The following is a 21,767-nucleotide window of genomic DNA, read 5'->3' as shown; positions in this document are numbered from 1 at the left end:
CAACAATTTATGTCACCGGCCACATCAGTCTAGTGTATTAACATACAACACTAGCTGCCAACACGAGTCGATTAGAGCCCAGCCAACAGAAGCTATCAGTTTCATCGAGCGTAAAAGGAACGTCTCCAGCAGAGCTTCGTCGGGCAGCCTGCGTGTCGTGCGGAGATAAACGCAGGGTCTTCAAATGAAAGCGTCGCATACATTGCCAGTGCGCGACAAGCAGCATGAGCAACGCGGAGAGCGCTACTAAGCCGCTCCAGAGGACAGGGCACGTCGCCACTTCATACAAGAACGGCGTGCTCGTCTGGGGAGGCTACCGGGTAGGTTCACCAGAGGAGGACCATTTGCGACGCCGGCGATTCCCGCAGCGAGCGGCGGTTCGTGTTTATTTGTTTTGGTACGAACGATGCGTGCTTATTAATAGCCATCGCTGTGCGAGCATGTTTTGCTTTTGGTCATCGCTGCGCTTCGAAAGTGCAGCAACGCCGCGCGATGTGGACACGGCTGCTTCTGACAGCGTACGAAGCCCGCTTAACCGCACAAGCGTGTTCAAACTTGCCGTCAACCGTCTTCACGAAACCATGAACGACCCGGGTATGTGTAATAATGCTGCCGTAACGACCGGCTGATGCATGGTGTACCGTTGCAGCGCTACCTGAAGTTTGCTCGCGGTTAGCTGTGTGCATCGTGGTTTAATTAACTACATAACGGAGACCTCGCCTTGACGAATTGCACTTCCGCTTGCACAACGTTAGACGACGTTGCGCTCGGTGCGCGCACTCTGCACACACTTTCCGCGGAAAGGAGCGCTTACAGTTTGTGTTTGCGAACCATTGCAGGAGACGGAGCGATCGACGAGGTACCTGCCCGGCAATGAGCTCTGGTTTTACGATACTTTCCTCGAGAGATGGTAAGAAAGTTGAACGTTTAATTCTTAGCGGTGTCAGCATGACGTCTGTCGCGAACTTGCGTGGGACGTTACGTATGCTCGCGTGACAAGCAGTACGAAGCACGCGGACTGGGTGGTGGGTGCCATGGGCCACGGATTGCCAGTGACACCCGCAATCGAGCACGTTGCAACATTGTCGGCAACAAGGAAAGGGGACAGTTTCGAAAACGCGGCCATTTCGGGCTGTCAGCTATTCTTGGCACGGGCTGGCGTCTCGCGAAACTAAAGGGCGCATCTGCAAGTCGGCCGCGCGAGCGCCATGTGGTTGCTTCATTTGGCAGTGTGCCAACGACTCTCCGATTTGGTGATCTCGCGTGTGTCGTTCCTTTTTTTTTTTTTTTGTCGCCTCAGTTACAACGAAAGCGTTAGGCAGTTTTACAGGGTTTACCTTTTTGCACTTGGCGATGGTGAGTTAGTGAAAAGGAGGCTGCAGGCGTCTCGCCGAATCCGAAACTGCCCGAGCGCGTGAGACAGTAGGCTGGCTTCACGGCAACACTTTCGTGTCGTACTGGGAAGCATGGCGAACGATACTTATTGCTTGTGTTGTGTGGGAAACGCGTTGCTCCAACGCGCACTAGGCAGGCGAAACGAATAAAGTGAAGCGTCTTCATAAGGTGTGTTGAACACAGGCGCAGAGCAAATAAAAAAGTTGGTTGATTCGTTTTGGTTTGTATATATGCACGCAAAAGAGTTTCCATGAACTTTGCGTGGTGGACAGCTGAAAACATTATTTTCGAATCGAGGCTTGCCCATCGCGACTCCCCTAGTTTTTGTCACATGCGCTGCATGCTGGTAAAACCACTAATGATAAAACCCAAGTTGTGGGCATAGTAGGATTTACCTGAATGTTTTAAAATGAACCTCTTAATTAGCACTCAAATGTGTGTTGTTAACCTTTTCTGGACAGGGGACAAGCTGAGCTCGTCATGCATGCACTTGCCAAACAGAGGAACGACGAGCCCAACTCGGCCAGCGCCGTTTTGTGCTCGTCGTCTGTTCTGTGGTTGTTCTGTACAACACCAAATGGCTTAACATGCCTACTAAAATAAGTTGTCAACTAAGTCTATTTATTTTTTTATTATTTCAAGAGGGCATCGTTCACGGGATGAGTGAATGCTTCAAGATAGTGTGACAAAGAAAGCATGATGATTCAGAGAGCTCTGCTTCTTTGAGTGGAGCGATCTTGCGATACAGTGGTATGTGGAAATAAAAAAACTCAAAACGTGCTGTGAAACCAACCTATGTGCAGTGAAGCCTACCTTTGATACAGTTAAAAAAAGTATTTTTCTTTGCCATCGTGATGCAAAATTTTCGGCAGAATCGTTCGCGTGGAAAAAAAATGGTCTTTTTATGCGAGCTTACTTCATTTATTCTGGTTGTGTGACTATTACTAATGCTGCCAGGGGTTACTTTCTTTATATAATGTGTGCCTTCAAACATAATTTTTTTTATTCGTGTACCCTAAAGACCCTTCTACAGGCATTGCATAGGGGGTTACATAACATTACATAACATATTACGGTAAATAAATAATGAAACAATAGTGACAACTACACTTTCACTGCATTTCATAACATGTACCTAACACAGGACCCCGCGTAACCTGACCGGAGACGTCCCACCAGGCACTTCGGGTGCAGTGGCCCAAGTGCTGGGGGACACGATGTACCTGTTTGGTGGATTCCATGCCGACCGCAACACCAACCAGCTGTACCAACTCGACCTGACCACGCTCACGTGGGAGCTGGTAGACGCGCAGGGAAACCTTCCGATCCCTTGTGACAAGACAGCAGGTTGGACACATCAGGACTGGTGAGACACTGGAGCAACCAAATGAGCCTTTGCAGCCTGCTTCAGTTCCTTCCGTTTGCGTCTCATCCTTTTCACTTCAGTGTCACTAAACTTACTCACCATGATTGTTACAGTTGCCTTGATATATATATTTAAAAAAGCTTTAAAAGCTAATAAAATAAAAATTGGCAGACCAGCCCTTTCTCTGGCTCTGAACTCGTTTACTGAGACAGCAGCAGGCTGTTATAGTGGAAGCTGCCATCTTCTCAAGAATAAGTTTTTTTTTTTTTTTTTAATTGTGCAATCACATTCGTCCGCCGCAGTACTGGCCGCTGTGGTTTCCGAAGTGTATGCGCAGACGCCACCACTCTGAGTCACTGTGCGGTGCAGTGACACATGCCAAGTGGCCAAGCTGCATGGTAGCACAGTAGTTAGCTTGTCAAACTCTCAATTGCACATGACGGAGCTGGTGGTGGGCAGAGTTTTCTTTCGCAAGGTGGCCCGACTATAGAAAGACAACAACGCTGACTTGATAATGATACAACAGAGAGGACGGACAGACACAGCAAACCTAGTTTCTAGCTTTCAGCTACAGTTGCACTTAAAAAGTAGCAGTAGGAAGTTGCAGGTCGAGGGGGTAGAGGTGTCGGAACCTGGAGGTTTTACCTGTGTCATCCTTGTGTAGCCTTTGTGATTGCTCTGTTGTTTCATTCCTCCTGTTTGGTGTGAATAAGCATGCTTGAAAACAAGTGTTGTCATCTGTCCATGCATTTGCAGCCTCTATGTGTTCGGTGGGTTTGGCATGGCGCCACGTGCGGGAGTGCAAAGGCCGCTAGACTTTGCCTACGTCCATGACATGCAAGCACCTTGGGTAAGCATTTACTGTTTCGTAAGGTTGTGCCAGTATTCAAATATCAATAGAATACTTTCAGTTTCAGTTTAGATTCACTTTAAGAATTTCATAATCACTTACCTTGAATGTGTATTCACTTATGGCCGAATTATACATGTAATTACAATGAATATTTGAATCTACATATTGTGGGAAAGGTGGGCTCGCTTAAGCTCACCAACCTGGAACTCTGGAGCTTTTTTGTTGTTGCTCATCTACAAGCTGTTGAAGTAAATGGACTTCTGAGTAGCATAGGAAAGTATAAATCCATTTCTTTTTTCATTTAAAAATTTTTACCACACTTCTGCTTCAAGCTGCTTCTTCTGTTTTGGGAAGCAGAGAAAAGATTGTTTTTCATTCACTTTTTTAAATAACATATTTCTCAAATATTTGAATTTTGCCAGAAGGTGTCGCTATTCAAACACGCGCATTGCTTAGCTGATTGGTCTCTGTGAGTTTAACGCCACTGATTACCCCAGATCCTTTTCACATCTCCTTCGTGGTGATGTTTTGTGTAACTCATGGGATAGAAGCCAAAAGAAAGGACTCTCTTTGTCCACTGCGTTAAGTATAGCTAAATGTTACGTGCTAAATTCTGCATTTCATATCTTGTGTCAGTTTTTTGTTTGTATATAACCCACCCTGACAGGAGGCTGTTGTTCTGAGCAGTGTCTTCAGTTTCTGTCCTCTTTCTGGTGTAATTGACTGGTCACTTGTGCTTTCATTTCATCCAGAGGGGATGGACCAACCAGTTGGTGGTGTTTAACACCCACACCAACACTTGGAACTGGCCCATGTACAAGGTTTGTAACTGAATCTGATTCCTTGGTGGGGCACTAAGCAGAAATGTTTAATCAGATTAGATTGGGCGATCGATTTTTCTGAAAGCGTATGCAGCATTTCTTTGGAGGTTTTGTTAGTTACCTGTTGCGTAGTGTTTTAAGATGGCAACAGGAAACCAAAACGAATTTGAGCTGGTGGGTGATACCGAATGCCACAGGATTGAAATGTGAGACTCGCATTGCACTGCTAGCAGCAGGGAATGGCGGCGCATTTGGATTATCACCTATTAAAGGCATGCAGTATAATTTCAATGTCACCATGCACTGTGATACAGATAAGCGAAGATTCTTATCGCAACAGGGTTGGTGGCAATAGATGTGAAGGCATTGTGTGACGACCTCGGAGATTTGCTGGTGCCAGAATAAGAAACTGAGTGAGCACCAGCGTTTTCACGTGAGACGGCCGGGCAAGTATTGCACTGAAGCTGCCACAGCAGGCGGCTATGTACTGTTCTTGATTGTGTGCACCTCGCGCATTTTCTTGTTTACGCGGGATCTGGAGGCCGAAAAACATATCATATGATCACAGTTTGGCAGTGTACCGTTGGTGCCGAAAAATTCTTTTTTCCGGGAACGTGTGAACTGGTAAAAAAAAAAAATAAGCGTTGCTCTATTGGGTCATTTTTTGTGTTCTTGATCACGAACATTGGCACCTCGAAATTGTATGTAACGGGATCGTATCCGTGAAGTTCTACTGTAGTTGTCCCACAGCAAGTACAACAAGGCCCATCTATTGCATTGCTTGTCACTTGAATATTACGTGCATGTGGTTGCTTCCTTATTGTGAGCTTTGCGAGCCAGAACAAGCGTGGCACTACGTAGTACGCAAACTATCAAAGCATGAGAGCACAGGTGGTGCGGAGTTGGACAAAATGACCTTTCGACTACCTGTCACGTCGCTGTCAAATGTACCAATGCCAATGAGTTCTTTTTTCTAAAAATTGATTAGAAAGAGACAAGTACCATTTTCTTCTGTGTTATAACGCAATGCAATTATATTTTTGTTATCAGTGGTCGAGTACATGTGACAGAATTATACTGAGATGTTGCTACGTCATTGGGATAGTACTAGGATGTCCCGGTGGAGTCTCAAATCGTGTGCTTCATTTACCTAAATTTCTCAATTGCGAAAAAAGATCTGTTCTTGATAATATTGATGCCTTGAATGTTTTCTAGCATTATTGTATCACTTCAGCTTGACTGAATATTTGCCTTTAGTGTTCCTTTAAAGAATCCAAGGTAGTCAAAATTAATCCCGAGTCCCCCACTAAGACATGCTTCATGATCATATTGTGGTTTTGGCATGTAAAACTCCATAGTTTAACTTTAATCCTAGTATTCCAGAGGAGTAAGACGTCCATCTAAGCTAACTTCAAGTTAATCTCTACGACCAAAAAAAATGCAATGAGTTCCTCCTCGGCACATTGTGAATTCTTGCAGCTTGTGTTCATCAGCTGCTTGGTAATTGCAGTTGAAATGTATTCAACAACTGTTTATATTGTGAGCTGGTTGCATTACCTGAAATATAAAATTGAACAAAAGCCGTCGGAGGACAGTTGTTAAAGCCATAGCTTCCTGGTAGACCCGCTGAGGTACGCTGCTGGGGACACTTAGTGGTTAGCTCCGTAGGTTAACCCAGTGGGCACTGTGGTGTACGGACCTCTTGAGGTACACTCGACAGGTAGTCTTTAGCCTCACCATGTGACGAGACAAGAGACACACTGGTGTACTCATTTTTTCTTCATCTCTGGTTATAGTACCATCAGATGCTGTGGCCAGGGCCTCGTGTAGCGTTACTCTTTCTGTAAATTGCTTTGTTGAATCCTCCGTTCACACGACAGTGCTCCAGCACGTGCTATGTTCGACAAAAGAACGCTGCCTTTGTTTTACGCAGAATGTTGTCTTTCGCTGCCCGGGACAAATTGCCGCCAACGAAGCGATTGTAGCTGGAGTGTCTGTATAATCGCTACTACTATGAAAAAGTGGTGCAGGGAAAGGGCTTTGTAACTGTTCTTTATTGTTGGAGTGTCGCACGAGACTTGAACCAAACCTAAAGTTTGAATGAGATATGTGCCTACATGCTTGAAGTTCTCCGGTGATATGAGAGTTCCATTTGATTTCCAGGGCCGAGCACCGGTGGCCCGAGCAGCTCACGCAGCTGCGCAAATAGACAACCTTGTCTTCATCTTTGGTGGCCGGCACCAGCAGAGCAGGCTTAACGACATCCACCGGCTAGACCTTGATGCTATGCAATGGAGCGGCACGTAAGTGGGCCCGCAGCCTCACCAACCTTATGCTGAACATAGTAAAAGGGCACGACAAAGAAAAAAAATGCTGGCCTTTATCATCATCATCATTATTATTATTATTATTATTATTATTATTATTATTATTATTATTATTATTATTATTATTATTATTAAAATTTGGGAAGGTTGAGATTAGGGAGTAGTTTTCAAAAACCAGGTAGCATCTTCGTTGCATTTCTGAATAAAAATTGTGCAGAAACCATCAACGATGATTGTCAATGTATGCGAATAGCCCGATTGAACAAAAGAAAGAATGTTTTCGTTGCCAAGTGTGACCATCAGGCAACTAGGAAAACAATCAAGAGCCAAAGAAAGCGTTTCACTTTGAAAATGCTAAAGAGCCTTTGATGAGAGCAGAGCTTTCCATGACAACTAGCTTGCAATTTTTGAACTTAAGACCCCTCATGGAGGGGTCTTTCAATTTATGCTGGCAAAGCACTGCAGATTGTTTGGGGTTTTTATGCATTCGATGTGGTGAATGTGTCACTGTGAACAGCAAAGGGGGGGGGGGGACAGCTGAAAGCAAGTGTACCAGCTTGGCACAGAAATAAAGCACGATAACTACTCATTTATGGGCCCCAAAAAATAGACAACTGTATTGCACTGCAACATTCGTTCGGGCCAGAAATTTTGGGGCACCCTGCTCAGCGAATACAATTATTTTGCTCTGGGGCCTACCGACATCACGAAAGTGCAACATTGAGCTGATTATAGTTTGCATTCAACATGTTGAACAGCATAGATGATGCGATCAGATAGAAAGACTTGATGCATGCTGCTGATGTCAAGGTTGTGTGATACAGTCCTTGCGCTGCCTCTCTTCTCAGCCATTGGTGACAGAAGATGCATCCTTGTTGCAGGTTGGACACCGTTGGTGAGAAGCCGCGTGGTCGGTCGTGGCACAGTTTCACGGCACTTCCCCCGTTCCGCATCGTCCTCTATGGAGGGTTCAGCCAAACGGAGGAACCACTGTGTAAGTGGGCGTGCGCAAACACTGTTTTCAGTACATCGTCTAGTTTTGGCGAACGCGGTAGAGTTTGAGACGAGACGTTTCCTTTGGCACCACAGAAGCTCGTACAAACCTGACTGTAGTATGAACCGAGCAAAGTGACCACACCACCCTTCTCTGCAGAACCGCAGCCACATTATAAAACAGTGCACTGTGAATTGTTCACCAATTGTGTCTGTGCATTGTCGGCAGCTTTGTGCTCTATCACTTCGATGACTTGTGCGCACATTTTTTGTTACAAAGATGATACAGAACCAAAATTGCAAATAGTCATGCAGGGTTCCTAAAATTAAAACTGGACTTGTGAAGGAACTGAAACTGACATACAACACATTTCATGGAAAGATGCCACCAGCTTGCTCTTCTAACCTTGAGCCTGTGTGAATGGCCTCAGCTAGCGTGAGCCTGGTTTCTTGCCATACAAATGAAAGAAAAAAAAAAACTCTGGGCTTGTTTTCATGCTGAGCAAGTGAAGTTGACAGGTGTACTGGCTTTTGAAGAGCAGTACTAATATCAATAGTAAATATTTGAGAAGCGGTTATGTTTTCGTATTGAAACTTTCAAGGCAGGAGCATTCAGAGTTTCTTGTTGGAGCAATTTGTGTAGCTGCCAACGTTTATGATTTTTTCACAAAGTGCCAGATTTTTCAGAGCTTGTTTGCAATTTCCATAGCAACACAAATAATCTGAGTATTTTTGGTTTGCATTTGGTTTAAAGCAAAACTGATTTCGAACGAATATGAATACAGAATGTATAGTGGCAGCCAAAATTTAGACTCGTTACATGAATATTTCACAAATAATATTCATGAATATTTCTGTTAGCCTGCAGCACAGATAAATTTAGCTGCATCATTAGAGCAGTGTATGTGCTAACAGCATTCATAGAGAAAGAGGCTTGCGAATGTCTGTAACAAACACTCAGCAGCATGAGTAATAAAACTGCTTTTAGTATATTAACACAAACTTAAATAAGTTCTTTTTGGCTTCAAGTGTCATCATTTTCACGTGTTAAAAGGTCTGGCAAGCACAGCAGCTTCCTTCAGCGCCAGCATTGTGGAAGCTGCTCGGGCAACAGCTGTTGAAGAGTGAAAAGTGTTTTGTAAGGTGCTAGTTTGAGGGGTATTCTGTGGGTTAAGCGCGACAGTGCAGAGGATGTTCGTTCTTGTTTTGCATCCTGTTTTGTGGTCCTTTTTAGTTGTGAAGCACCAAAAAGCAAACTTGTAGGTTGCTCATTGGGGGGGAGGTGACAATTACATGCAGTTGGAGTGGTAGTACTGTGTTTCGAAGTTAGTGTGCACGCATAAGCCTCCTGCTGCTGAAAAGAAGAAAGCAAACTCCTTTTGCACCTATACTATCCATGCCTTTAGGTGTCACCCGCATCGGAATGCTCACGCCATCTCTTGTCACATCTGCATAACTGCAACACTGACTTCCACCATTGCATGTGTGTCAAGCGGTGAAGCCAGCCTTCACGAGCTGCTATTATCGTGCAGGGAAGACAAACATGGGGGGACGCGAGAGACGAGCACCCCCAAAACTTAAGTGGCCACTGTCTGTTGTGACCAATATTTCACGATACTGGCAACACGTAGCAGCTAGGAGGCAGCTGCTCTGTCAAAAAGCTGCTGACCTTGTGTCAAAATTTTCTCACCATCGCAGCTGACTGCTGGCTGTTTGTGGTTCCTGCCCTGACTTGGGTCCGTGTGGAGCTGCAACTTCCTCCACGGCTCTGGCATTCGGCTTGCCTCAGCTGTGAGAATGAGGTCATCGTATTTGGTGGCTGTGCGGGGAACATCTTTCAGCGTGGCGGCATCCACGCGGTAAGCCGACGGTATTTTACTGGGCATGAAACGTGGTTCGGTCTCCACCACCCTCTGCTCACCAATAGCATCTGCAGTGCCGATTGATGGCGGTGACGAGCTGCATTTTTGTGAAAGTAACCAGTGTTTGGCTAGTTAGTGTTTGCCAAGGGACATAATAGACAGCGTAGAGGGAGACTCCTAATGAAAAGATTCACGCTGAGAAGTTTCTTATCGTTGCTCACGTGAGTATAATGCCACCAGTAGCCAGCTGTTGGGTTCATCCAAAGATTTTCCTTGCTGTAGAAACAGTGGTCCATGGTGTTTTACACGACTTTTTTTTCCCTCGCAGGAGGACACGATCATCACCCTATCCTTTTCGCCAAGAAGTCTCTACCGGTGAGCTCACATTGGTTGAGCAGCAGTACAATGCTGTCCAGCCCCAGTATAGTTTATTTGATGCTGGCTTGGTGCTGGCAAATCTACTGCTGAGACTTGGCACTCGCAACTCATGCTGGAAGTTGGCAAAGTTTCGCCTAAAGTCGTGTAGGCCACAGTAGTCGCGTTTCTACTAATTCATCACTGGAAAATTCCCAATAGTATCTCTGATTAACTTAGATCCCCATATGTCAATCCTACAAGATTTGCTTCACAGAATATTTTTTTGTTGCCTGCTAATTTCGCCTCAACTTGGCTATAGAATATGTTACCCATCAACCTTAAAGAATATTCTGTCATAAGTTGATTTAAATTAGAGTTGTGCACATTCTTGCAAAATATGTATAAACACGACTTAGCATATATGTTTACGCATCTTCTTTCCTTTTTTTTTCTTTCTTTCATACCTATGTTTGATTGTTTATTATGCACTTATGCTCATATTTTATTCATGTACACATCAGTTTGCTGTAATAATTCTTACTTTCGTGTTTGTAACTATTAGTAGGAAGTCCCGCCCTTACAGTCTTTGACTACGAGTTCTCCTTCTGTACATATTGTGTGACTAAATGTACTTATATAATGCACAATAACAATTGATTCCGATTATGAAGGACGATATGTCAGGCAACAGCAGCTGTGACAAGCTCACCCACTCGTATGGCTGAGTACCCTAGCATTTGTAAAGCCACTTAGGCTGCGCTAGACAACCGTGCAGGATTGCTACGCCAATTCACAAGATACCGCAGCATGCCGCGCTTCTTAGTTTGCTTTGCTTTGATAAAATCGAGAATGGCATAAGCCTCAACAAAAAGTTGTACCTCCTGCAGTCATCTGTCACCACTTTCATTTAACCTTAGTCAACGACCCTTTTGCGGTGCAAGTGCGGGAGCGTGCCAAGATATTCAACCCATCCCATTGCGGAGAACCAAGCTTGCATTAGCACGTATGCTGCATAGCATCGCCCTGCAATGTGTATGGCACAGCATCCCAGCAAACCCAAATGAGATGTTTAGTAGAGTACACGTGGTCCACAAGCTTTCTACGCGCGTCCTATGCTCGCTCGCATATCTATCCTTGACTGTGGTGGCGAGAACCCAGTGGTGCACACAAGGTCGTCAACATTATGTAAAAAGTCTATCCCGAGGTTCGAGTGTACTCGAGCCCCAAGTAGGAATTCGATGTACGCTTTCCGTACGAGAAGCAGTAGTGCAGGTTTTTCTCCCTTTATTCCTGCCGCCTGCAGGATCTGCCTGGAGCAAGTTCTACGACTGAGGCACCTTCTCCAGTCCCAGTGGCCGACGCTGCCTCCATCTGTCCGAGACACGCTATACCTCATGCACGGGAACACGCAGGGCTCCAGGCTCGATGGATCATGAACGACGAGACCCACCATTGCTCACATGAAATGATGATGCAATATCAACTTGTATATAAAATTGACAAAAAGAGCTCTAATTTATAAGGCAGAGTAAAAAAAGAAATTCTATCAACAAGACGTCTGGTTGTGTTGTCATCCATTGCCATGAGTTGCACTGGCACTATCCCAGGGCCAGATCTAATACACATACCTGAATACGCAAGAAAGTGTACGAGGAGGATAACCACCACTGTAGCTCAAATAGTAGAGCCTCGCAAGCGTAATGCAGAATGTGTGGGCTCGGTTCCCACCGGCAGCACATTGTCGTTTTGTCTGCTTTTTCCCCTTGCCTTATTATGTCTACATTTCGGTTAAAAACCACACTTGATTTCCCCCGCACATTCCTTGGCTTCGTATGGTGGTGCCTGACAAAAATCGATCCCCTCGGTACTCTCGCTTCTAGCTGCTTGTGTTTAGCTTCTCGGTGACTACATCATCATCATCATCAGCCTATTTTATATCCACTGCAGGACGAAGGCCTCTCCCTGCGATCTCCAGTTAGCCCTGTCCTGCGCCAACCAATTCCAACTAGCACTCGCGAATTCCCTAATTTCATCGCCCACGTAGTCTTCTGCCGTTCTCTACTGTGCTTTCCCTTCTCTTTGCACCCATTCTGCAACCCTAATGGTCCAACGGTTGCCTAACCATTCTGCCAGATGGAATATATGCTCAGGAAAGCAACTGCAGCTTAACTTTGCTGTTGAGCAGTTGAAGTTGAGCAGCAGAATTTACAAATTTAAGGTTTCTGGCATAAAAGGTAAGCAATAAGGAAGAACAGACATTTTTGCTTTGCCAAAGTATATTCACAGCTTTAACTCTTCATCGTCGGCCTCTTTTACATGTTCATCCATTTCAGTGCGTCAGCGGATGCAGCATTCTGCTGTTATGCACGAGGTTGCGGGTTCAATTACCGGCAACAGCGGTTGCATTTTGGAGTTTGGTGCACATTAAAGAAACCCGGATGGTCAAAATTAATTTGGAGCTCTTCACCAAGGCATCCTTTGTAGCCCATCTTGCTTTGCGACATTAAAAGGCCTCTGCACTGCCATCAGCTTGAAAATTAGTTACACAGTGGCTGACGTGCACTACTAGTAGCCTACAAAGAACATATTGGCGAAATAACTTTTAGAAATGGTGTCGCAGTAGCAAAGTTTCGGGCATTTGACGAACAACTAGGCGGCTGCTCGCCTTCGTTACTCTCTTCACTGACACTCCTCTTCGTCACATAGTTGCACCAACTTCCACGCAGTGCAGCGAAAGCTATGGGTCGCGTTGGCGCACTAGAAGCAAAGCTCCTCCATTGTTGGCCCCCTTGACGCCCCCTGCTTGAAGCTGACTGAATGGAAGCTTTATAGAAGGTTCCCTGGTGCAGTACGGTCGAGCCCCTTCCACTCTCAAAGCACACAGTCGGCTATCATCATGTAGTTGCTGTAGTTCCCAGTAGACCGACCAGTCGACACTGTTTAACCCCGGTGGCATCACATGGAGCACCTCGTTCACATTGCTATGCAGGGAAAGGCCAGGAGAGGAGCATGGTATTGTTTTATAAAATATGGGGCATCCCTTCGGCACATAGTGCTGCCGCATTTGCAAACAATTTATTGAAAGTTGTTTATTTGAAACCTTTAAAACAATGTCAGAGGTGGTTCAGGGCCCTTTAAGAATCAGAAAAATATGTCTTTTATGTCCGGTGCAACAAAAAGGCCTCTCTCGGCAGTCGCAGACTGGCTTGCAGCAAGTGTTGAAACCAAATAGTATACAGGGTGTCTACCAAGTTGACATTTCCAAATTCCCAGAGTTTTCCAGGTTTTCCCCGAGTGCCTTTGCAAAATTCCCTGAGTGATGCAGAACTATGTTCTATGTCAAGATTGGCTGAAACCATATCGCCCGATGCTGTTACTCTCAAGCATGCGAAAACATTAAAAAAAAACGACTTAATCCAATTTGAATACTAAAGAGTAGTGTCTGTTATTCAAAAAGAGAATAGAAGGAGTAGGGTAGTAAAATGCACAGCAAATAAAGTGTCTGAAAAAATTGGAAATAGAGATTCTCAAACATGAATAAAAAGGAGATGCATACAGAAGCAAGTATTTTCGAATATGAGCTATTTCTATCAAATGATAGCAAACTCGGTGGTATGAGGCCCGAACGTTGTCACAATTGAGGTTCTCTCAACAGCGCGTAAGTCAACCTCAACTGTCCTGACAAGTATCTCAGCCCGTGCACGACGCCTCAGTGTTGTGTTTCACTGCTTAAAGAGTTTATTTTCGTTTGAATGAGGGACACCTGCATCTCGGCATCAGCCAACACTTTATTTTTTGAGCTCAAGCTCCTTCAAAACGGCGGCAGCAAGCTTCCTTTTCCGTTCATTCCTCAATGCGTAGATCCTTTCTGTTGTCCTCCTTCCGCCACTCGTTCGCCCCACAGACCACTTGAAGCATCTTCTTGGTCAGTTGCACAGTCCACGTCCGATTTTTTGAACTCCCTGGGGCCGCGAGAACGTCAGAAAAATCAACCAGTTGGAAAAAATAAATGCCCTTAAGGACTCAACCCATCACAGGCACATTCGAAAACGCTCTAAAGACCTGCCGGTACACGTATTTAGGCGTATCGGTGCTCGTACTGTGACAGGTAATACCGGGTGCACGCGTGTGTAATTAAGGAATACATAGTGTGTCCCATGGAAATAGCCCCTTCCCATGCTTGCTTCACTGCAATACTTTTGCGTATGCTTCACCAAGTAACACTTGTATACGAAGGCGAAGCTGACTTTCGGGAACCGGCGTTATGCAACGCACCGTGCTTTCCAAGCTTCTAAGCCAACCGCGAGCACCACAAAGGCGGAGTCCGTGCCATTGCTGACAGAAGCGAATTCTTTCAATAAAAAACACGGCATCCAATGGCAAGAAGCTGAATGCCAACGCAGCTAGGCCTAGCGTTGCCTTCTGGAACTGGCACAGTGCGACATACAAAGGAAGAAATAAGCCGAGCCGGCCAGATAAAGGAACAGAGCGCTGACTTCCAACTGGTTTATTAGCGAGTTGCACGAAATAAATACCTACAAGAAAGCATCAGGTCAAGTCATCACAACACTTCACAAAACATCACACCGATAGAAGGCTACACCATCATGGGTCACAGAACGCGCAATTTCGTCATGCAAAGTTAAACTGACCAAGAAATCATGCTTCCTGTGGAGACAGGCCATGGTGGCTACGGCTGCCAGCGGACCTGCGTGCGAGAGTGCCGGTTCCAGGCAGCAAGGTAATCAAAATGGCAGCGATGGTGGCTTTGATTAACGTCATTTCGGACCTGCGGTCATGGCGAAACCTCCGGAAAATCGGACGGCGAAGAGTTCTTAGATTCGAAATTTAAGACGTTCTGATACATTGACTTATGGGTACGTGGTGGTGCCGCGAAGCCGTCCAAATTATCGGGAATCCGGAAAGTCGGTCGTTGACTGTACACTGGCAACTCCTCCAGCCAACGACAGGTCGTCAAAGGCGATTCATTACGATTCCTGTCTGTTACTCGAGCCAGCATTACCTTGACTTTCGACCCTTTCAATAAAATTACAGCTAATTTTCCCTGATAGAAGCACAAATTCCCTGAGTTTTCCCTGTGTTTTTCCAGACTACTCAAGATCCCTGAGAACTCCTGGTTTTCCCGGTTGGTAGACACCCTGGTATAACTGAAATCCACACGCCTAGTTGGCTCTTTAATGCGAGCTTGCGAAAGGGAGCCAATAGGCCTCGCAGGTTTCAATGATATTTTATTTCAATGGTCGTTCAATGTGTGACTGTGGTATTACTCCACATTTGTGTCAATAGACCCCCTTTAATGCCTACTAGTGCTCTGCCACATTTAAACATGTTTTTCTCTTCCCTTGGCTTTCCCATTCCGTTATGATAATAGAACATGACGTGGTTAAACTACACAGAGCTTCATTGCTGTCACACTGTAGTCTTCCCATTCCTCGAGACAAAGCTTTATCTTGGGAGCTTCTACCTGAACAGTACGCAAGGGAGAAATTTCCTTGCTTAGCATCTCCTGCATTGAGCTTTACTAGGTTTGCTACCTATAAAAAGGTAAACTCTACTGAATACAAGGAGCATATTTTTCATTTAAACCACCACATTGCCAAAAAAACGCAGAGCCCCCCCCCCCCCCCTCCTCCAAAAAAAAAAGATTTACGCCTAACTCGGCAACAAATAACAGTACCGCAATTCTGTAAGCTCCACCTAAAAAGGTTTTATGTGTCAAAGCCATGATCCTATTGGCTGCCCCTGCCAGCAATTGAAGGCGTGACCTAGTAGCAGCACAAAGCCATAGCTACTAATCCACCTAGATGCCATTGCTGCACCTACGGCGACATAATGGGACAAAATTGATGCATTATATACCACTCTGCAATGTAACGCTATATTTCGAGTAGGACTTTCGCTAAGCCTTTGTAAACGTTGTCATGAGCTGTCAACGTTGTATGAGCTGTCAGCTTGTACATTACATGTCTGCTTCAGATGCTCCAGGAAATGCAGTTTACACAGTTGCGGTATCTGTTCTTAGTAAAGAGTTCATGCTTCATTTTTTTTCTTTCTGCAACAGATTTTTGGTGATATCTGTTACCCTACGAGGCCCTAAATTAATATTTCATTCCCTACAGTTCATAGAGTTCAGAACTCTCTCATGAAGGCAACGTTTGTTGAAATCGGTTCAGCGATTACTCTTCCTGGACAGACGACATGCTAGAACACATTGAGGCCACAAGGTGCGATCGCCAGCTCTATTCAGTACATGGATGTTGAGCGAGCATTAGCCAATTATCACAGCTGCCGGCGTGATGATGCAAAAATGAGAGCATATCTGCGTTTCATGTGTATGTATTTGAACAGGGAAATTGGATATAAAGATAAGGAAAAGGTCAAGGTAAAGCCTCCGCTTAATGCCTATAGTTCTGTGTTCCATCGCTCATTACATGGTCCTTGGCAATGCGAAGTTTCTCAAGTGTACTGCACGTGGAATGGTAGAGCTCTTATGCAATTTTTTTTTTCTACAGTGATAGCTGTTATGGGCTCACTGCCCTGGTCATTTTGATGTGCACCAGGGCTGTAGCTGGAATCCATGCAAGAGAATCGCAAAGAAAGAAAAATTTTCCTTGTGCCGCGAGGATTCAAACTTACGACCAACAGACTGGCAATTCTACCTCTCAACCACTCTGCCACTGCTACAGTAGTGGAGAATACCGATTCTGGAGAGCATGATCACACCAGCAGCTGTGATGATAGGCTGACGCTTGCTTTCAACATCCATGTACTGGATAGAGCTGGCAATCGCATCTTGTTGTGGCCTCAACATGTGTTCTAGCATGTCGTCTGCCCAATTGTTGTGGCCTCAAGTTGTGGGGGTGGTCTTACATGAAGTTTTCTTCCACATGTTGGTTGGTTGGTCTTTAGTGAAATGGCACAACCTACTCAGGGGTAATGGGCCACGAATTTTATGAATGCTTATTTGATGGCACAACCACGCTGTGGCAGATAGGTCATGAACCGGGTGGTAATGACAATGAATGAGTGCGTCTGCCTCATCTTTATCAGTCTTCTTGTTTTATGCCCAGTTATGTTTACTGGCAGTGCTGACGTCTTTTCTTCCAGATTAATGTGAGCCCTAATAATGGGGCAGCCCAAATATGAATTTGAGAAAAGCTAAACAAATGCTGCAGTATGAAGCTAAAGGCCTGTTTTAGTAACAACCACTGGCTAAGTCACGATAGGTAAAAGGAAGAAAAAAAGCAGTCGTTCCACTTCACCGCCAGATATACATCTGGCGGTGGTGAAGTGAAGCCAACACCAGATGTGCGTGCAATCACGCATAATAAGTAAACTTTTCTTACAACTCATCCCTTCCCCAAAACAAACATGACTTGCACTTCTTTTACTTGAAGAAGGACTGCTCCTTCGTGCCTGCAAATGCTTATTCCAAGAAACACCGTATGAAACCGCCCAAGGCTTGTTGCGCATTCTATTTCGCCACCAATTATATCACTGCTTTGTGTTACAGGCTCAATTTTTTTTTTTTTTGCAAGAAATGAGGCAAGATTACAACTTTCTTGTAAGCATGATAAGAGCCAAAACTGGCAAAGCTTGATAAAGCATTTATTTGATGCTTCCCCATGAACTTCCTTAATACTACTATGCAATGCTTCATGCCCCAGCTATAGTTTAGCGACATCAACTTAAGAGGAAGCTTTAGGACGGGTCCAATGTAAAAGGTAAAAACGCTTTCATGAGATCACTGCAGGACCGATTTTAATGAAACTTGTTGCATTTGAGAAAGTTAAATTCTAGTGACTGTTGGAAGCGGAATTTCGATTTTGGGCCTGAATTTCGTTTAAGAAGTTTTTAAATAATTTGCAAGTCAGAAAATAGTAGATGCACAAGCTTATAAATTAACAACTCTGCATCAAAAACAGCTATTGCAGCTCTGTAAATGGCATCCATTAGATCATTCAAAGCGGACAAATTCTATATGTCAATTTATATCTTATGTGAATTTGTTACGTTGTGTAAAAGGGTTCTGCAAAAACGATTTCCATATTACTGACTTCTTTTAGATTCATGTGTAACATATCAGTTTTGTCTGCTTGACATGTACCATCAAATGCAATTCACAGAATTTATATGATTTTTCCTTGATGAGTTACAGAGTTCTAAACTTCATAGTTTTGTTTTCTGAAAATTTTATATTTTATATTTTTTATAAATCAAGAATTCGAAACCAACAGTCACTAAATTTTAAGTTTTTCTTTTAAATGCAACAAACCTCATCAAATTTGGTGCAGTGGTTGCCGAAAAAAACGAATCCTTCTTTTACATGTATATAGATGGGAGCACTTGAGCTAAAGCTTCCCCTTAATCCACATTGGTCATGCAAAGAAAGAAAAAGTTTGGTAGTATGCTACACTCCTGTAACACGTGAAGGCAAAAGCATGATGCACACGTGGTAATGTGTTAAGTTTTATGTTCTGCTGCACAAGACAGAGAAAGCGAGTCACACAAATCAAAGCACACAGAATTCAAGAATAATTTATTTCACGACCTAAGACAAAACTTCCTACTTTGTACATAACTGCAGTCCATAGACATCTTCGATGACAATGCAGCTGGTGGATTGCTATGCATCCCTTTCTGTTGGCAACATCCGCTAAAACACTCGCACAGCTAAACATGAAAATTGTAAAATAATGCTGCTCCGAGTTAACCAGGACCCCATCAACCTGGCGCCAACACCAGGTGTGCGTGTAATCACGCATAATAAGTAAACTTTTCTTACAACTTATCCCTTCCCCGAAAACCATTAACAAAAGATAGCGTAAAACATATCCTACATTTCCCAGATAACTAAACCCATACAGCTGAAAAGGAACTACAGCCAAATAGTAATAGTAAACAAAGAACGTAAGAATTCATTGATTTCATATAAATGCGAGTTCCATCAGTAGTCAACCCTGGCATCACTTCTGTAACAATGATCAATAACACAAAGTCTGCTGGTAGGTGTACAAGGGCAGGCTTATGATTTTCAAGTTGTTTAAAATGTGAAAGAAAAAATGATTAGATTTGTTGCTGACTCAATGACTTATCACAAATCAAAGGCTTACAGCGTCGTTGAAAGAAATGGCACAAGGTGTATGCAATAAGTTCACTCCTGTAACGAAATCTTTTTTTTTTTTTTTCAGAGAACCAACTTTTTCACTCGTCTATGGCACAGACGTGAGCTAAATTTTGAGATGTTAAATAAGCTCACATGTGAATGCCCCTTAAAATATGGCATCCTGAAAACTGCTGAATGAAACTGACTGACAAAATAATAATCACCATTCTTTTCTGTTAACTTGGCTCAGACTAGGAGTTCTAGCTATAGGAATGGCACAATGTGTAAAATTCAGGGTGCCAACAGTCTTACATGCACGTGAACAAATGCAGAAGCTACAGGAAAATGGATGGTCAATACCACTTGAGATGTAATGCCTTCACAAGCAATGCAGCAGGTGAACGGCACCCTGTAGCGATCACGTAAACTAGTATCATTAACATTCATACGTGCAGACGAACGTCTTTGAAAGCACTTACATGCAACACACTAGCAGCATGTGTCAAGGAACCAAAAATATCTCTATGCGAGAATTTTGCTGCACGGCAAGACTGTACAACACCTTTGAGATGTCTGCAAGGACTGCCGCAATGACCTGTGACACGACCGTGCAGTAAGCAGTTGCAGTGCATCATGACCGTGACGTGACCACAACCGTGGCATGATTACGTCACGATCGTGACGCAGCTATGTCACGACCGTGTCACAATGAACCATGATATGACCATGACATCTGCCATGGAGATGTACTGAAAACAAGCTTGTACAACACTCAATTGCTACCTTTCAATTACACATTTGCCTTTGGTTCACCTTAAGTGCCATTAAGACATTATCTAGCTCACTCTGAAGCTAGGTCAGCATTTGCCACAGAATACGGGCACGGCTTCTGTGCACGGTTTATGTTCTAGCATTTCTTGCATTTCCTGCATTGGTTTGCCAGCATTAAATCTCCGTGAAAGAGCTTGGGAGACACGCAACTATAGAGCGGGTGAGAAAAAAACAGATCAGGGCATCACTGTATAAACCAGATAAACAATTCACAACAGGAGTGAGCAAGCGTCACAGCACAGCCAAGTAGAGAGGTCACCAGGTGGGCACAACATGATAACTGCAGGATTGCAAGAGTTCTCCTAGCATTCCCGGCCAGCTTAGTGGTCCAGGATGCGCAGGTTGCCAGACACAATCTTGTTTTCAAGCACGGCTGACGCTGGTATATCGATCCGGTCACCATGGTTGGCTATGATGATTACTGTGCCCTGCAAATGAAGTTCGCAGTGGTTCTAGGTCAAGTACACAGATGCACAAAGAAATGAACTGCCTCCCGGAGCTTTCCAACAGCATGATGCAGACAGCACAGGCACACTCAACTACAAGATTTGCCGCTATCCTTCCAGCAGAGTCATGCTGTTAATGAATAAGTCATGTCACATGGAATGAATATGAAGAAGGGGAACCGAGGGTCCCGATTTTTGTTAGTCTCAACCACATGAAATCAATAGGTAATGAAGCCAAAGAAAGTATAGAGGGAATTACTGGTTGTTTTTAACTGAAAATAGAAATAGTACGAGAAAGGCAAATGAAAGCGGACACAAAAACAAATTGCCACTAATGGGAGCTAAACCTACATCCTCCGCATCACGCATGTGATGCTCTTGCCCACTGAGCTACGGTAGCGGCTGTTTCCACGTCCACATACTCGGATATTCATGTATGCGTACAAGATTTGAACATGGTAGTGTCAGCCAATGGCCCTCATGGCCGTGTAGCATAAAGCAACAATTTTCTGTTTCATAGTTAATCCTGGGCATTGTTGTGCCATGCACATAAATAAAAAGTGCAAGGGTATTGCTTTCTCTATGCCCTATTTGGTTAACTTGGCAAAGCAAATGCAATGTAAGAAACATTGGGCCATTACACACCTCGTCAAGAGTTCCAACATTGCGATATTGTGAAAGTCAAAAATCCCAATACAGAAAGGCGTCAGGCAGGGAGATACGATATCTCCAATGCTATTCACAGCGTGTTTACAGGAGGTATTCAGAGACCTGGATTGGGAAGAATTGGGGATAAAAGTTAATGGAGAATACCTCAGTAACTTGCGATTCGCTGATGATATTGCCTTGCTTAGTAACTCAGGGGACCAATTGCAATGCATGCTCACTGACCTGGAGAGGTAAAGCAGAAGAGTGGGTCTAAATATTAATCTGCAGAAAACTAAAGTAATGCTTAACAGTCTTGGGAGAGAACAGCAATTTACAATAGGCAGCGAGGCACTGGAAGTCGTAAGGGAATACATCTACTTAGGGCAGGTAGTGACGGCGGATCCGGATCATGAGACGGAAATAATCAGAAGAATAAGAATGGGCTGGGGTGCGTTTGGCAGGCATTCCCAAATCATGAACAGCAGGTTGCCATTATCCCTCAAGAGAAAAGTATATAATAGCTGTGTCTTACCAGTACTCACCTACGGGGCAGAAACCTGGAGGCTTACGAAAAGGGTTCTACTCAAATTGAGGACGACACAACGAGCTATGGAAAGAAGAATGATAGGTGTAACGTTAAGGGATAAGAAAAGAGCAGATTGGGTGAGGGAACAAACGCGAGTTAATGACATCTTAGTTGAAATCAAGAAAAAGAAATGGGCATGGGCAGGACATGTAATG

General features: G+C 44.3%; 2 protein-coding genes across 5 annotated transcripts in view; one reads left to right on the top strand and one right to left on the bottom strand.

Annotated features, from left to right (window-relative positions):
- Positions 1–77: 77 nt before the first annotated feature.
- Positions 78–11,529, top strand: LOC142587683 (kelch domain-containing protein 2-like). The gene is made up of 10 exons (XM_075698854.1): positions 78–320; positions 840–910; positions 2,540–2,761; positions 3,518–3,611; positions 4,367–4,435; positions 6,599–6,738; positions 7,644–7,756; positions 9,454–9,614; positions 9,946–9,992; positions 11,278–11,529. Exons 1-10 carry the CDS (start codon positions 225–227, stop codon positions 11,408–11,410), a joined length of 1,146 nt encoding a protein of 381 aa, XP_075554969.1. The 5' UTR covers positions 78–224; the 3' UTR covers positions 11,411–11,529.
- A 6,988-nt stretch (positions 11,530–18,517) lies between these two features.
- The window catches only part of UGP (UDP-glucose pyrophosphorylase), an 83,724-nt gene continuing 80,474 nt past the window's right edge, over positions 18,518–21,767 (bottom strand). For all 4 annotated transcript variants that reach the window (XM_075698848.1, XM_075698847.1, XM_075698851.1 and 1 more), the window contains one exon: positions 18,518–20,360. In XM_075698848.1, coding sequence (XP_075554963.1) covers positions 20,253–20,360 — 108 coding nt within the window. In that variant the 3' untranslated portion in view covers positions 18,518–20,252. The remainder of the gene's footprint in view (positions 20,361–21,767) is intronic.

The sequence above is a fragment of the Dermacentor variabilis genome, chromosome 7 (assembly GCF_050947875.1).
Source record: "Dermacentor variabilis isolate Ectoservices chromosome 7, ASM5094787v1, whole genome shotgun sequence".
In the NCBI taxonomy this organism is placed as follows: domain Eukaryota; kingdom Metazoa; phylum Arthropoda; class Arachnida; order Ixodida; family Ixodidae; genus Dermacentor; species Dermacentor variabilis.
This window is presented reverse-complemented; position numbering and strand designations above follow the sequence as displayed.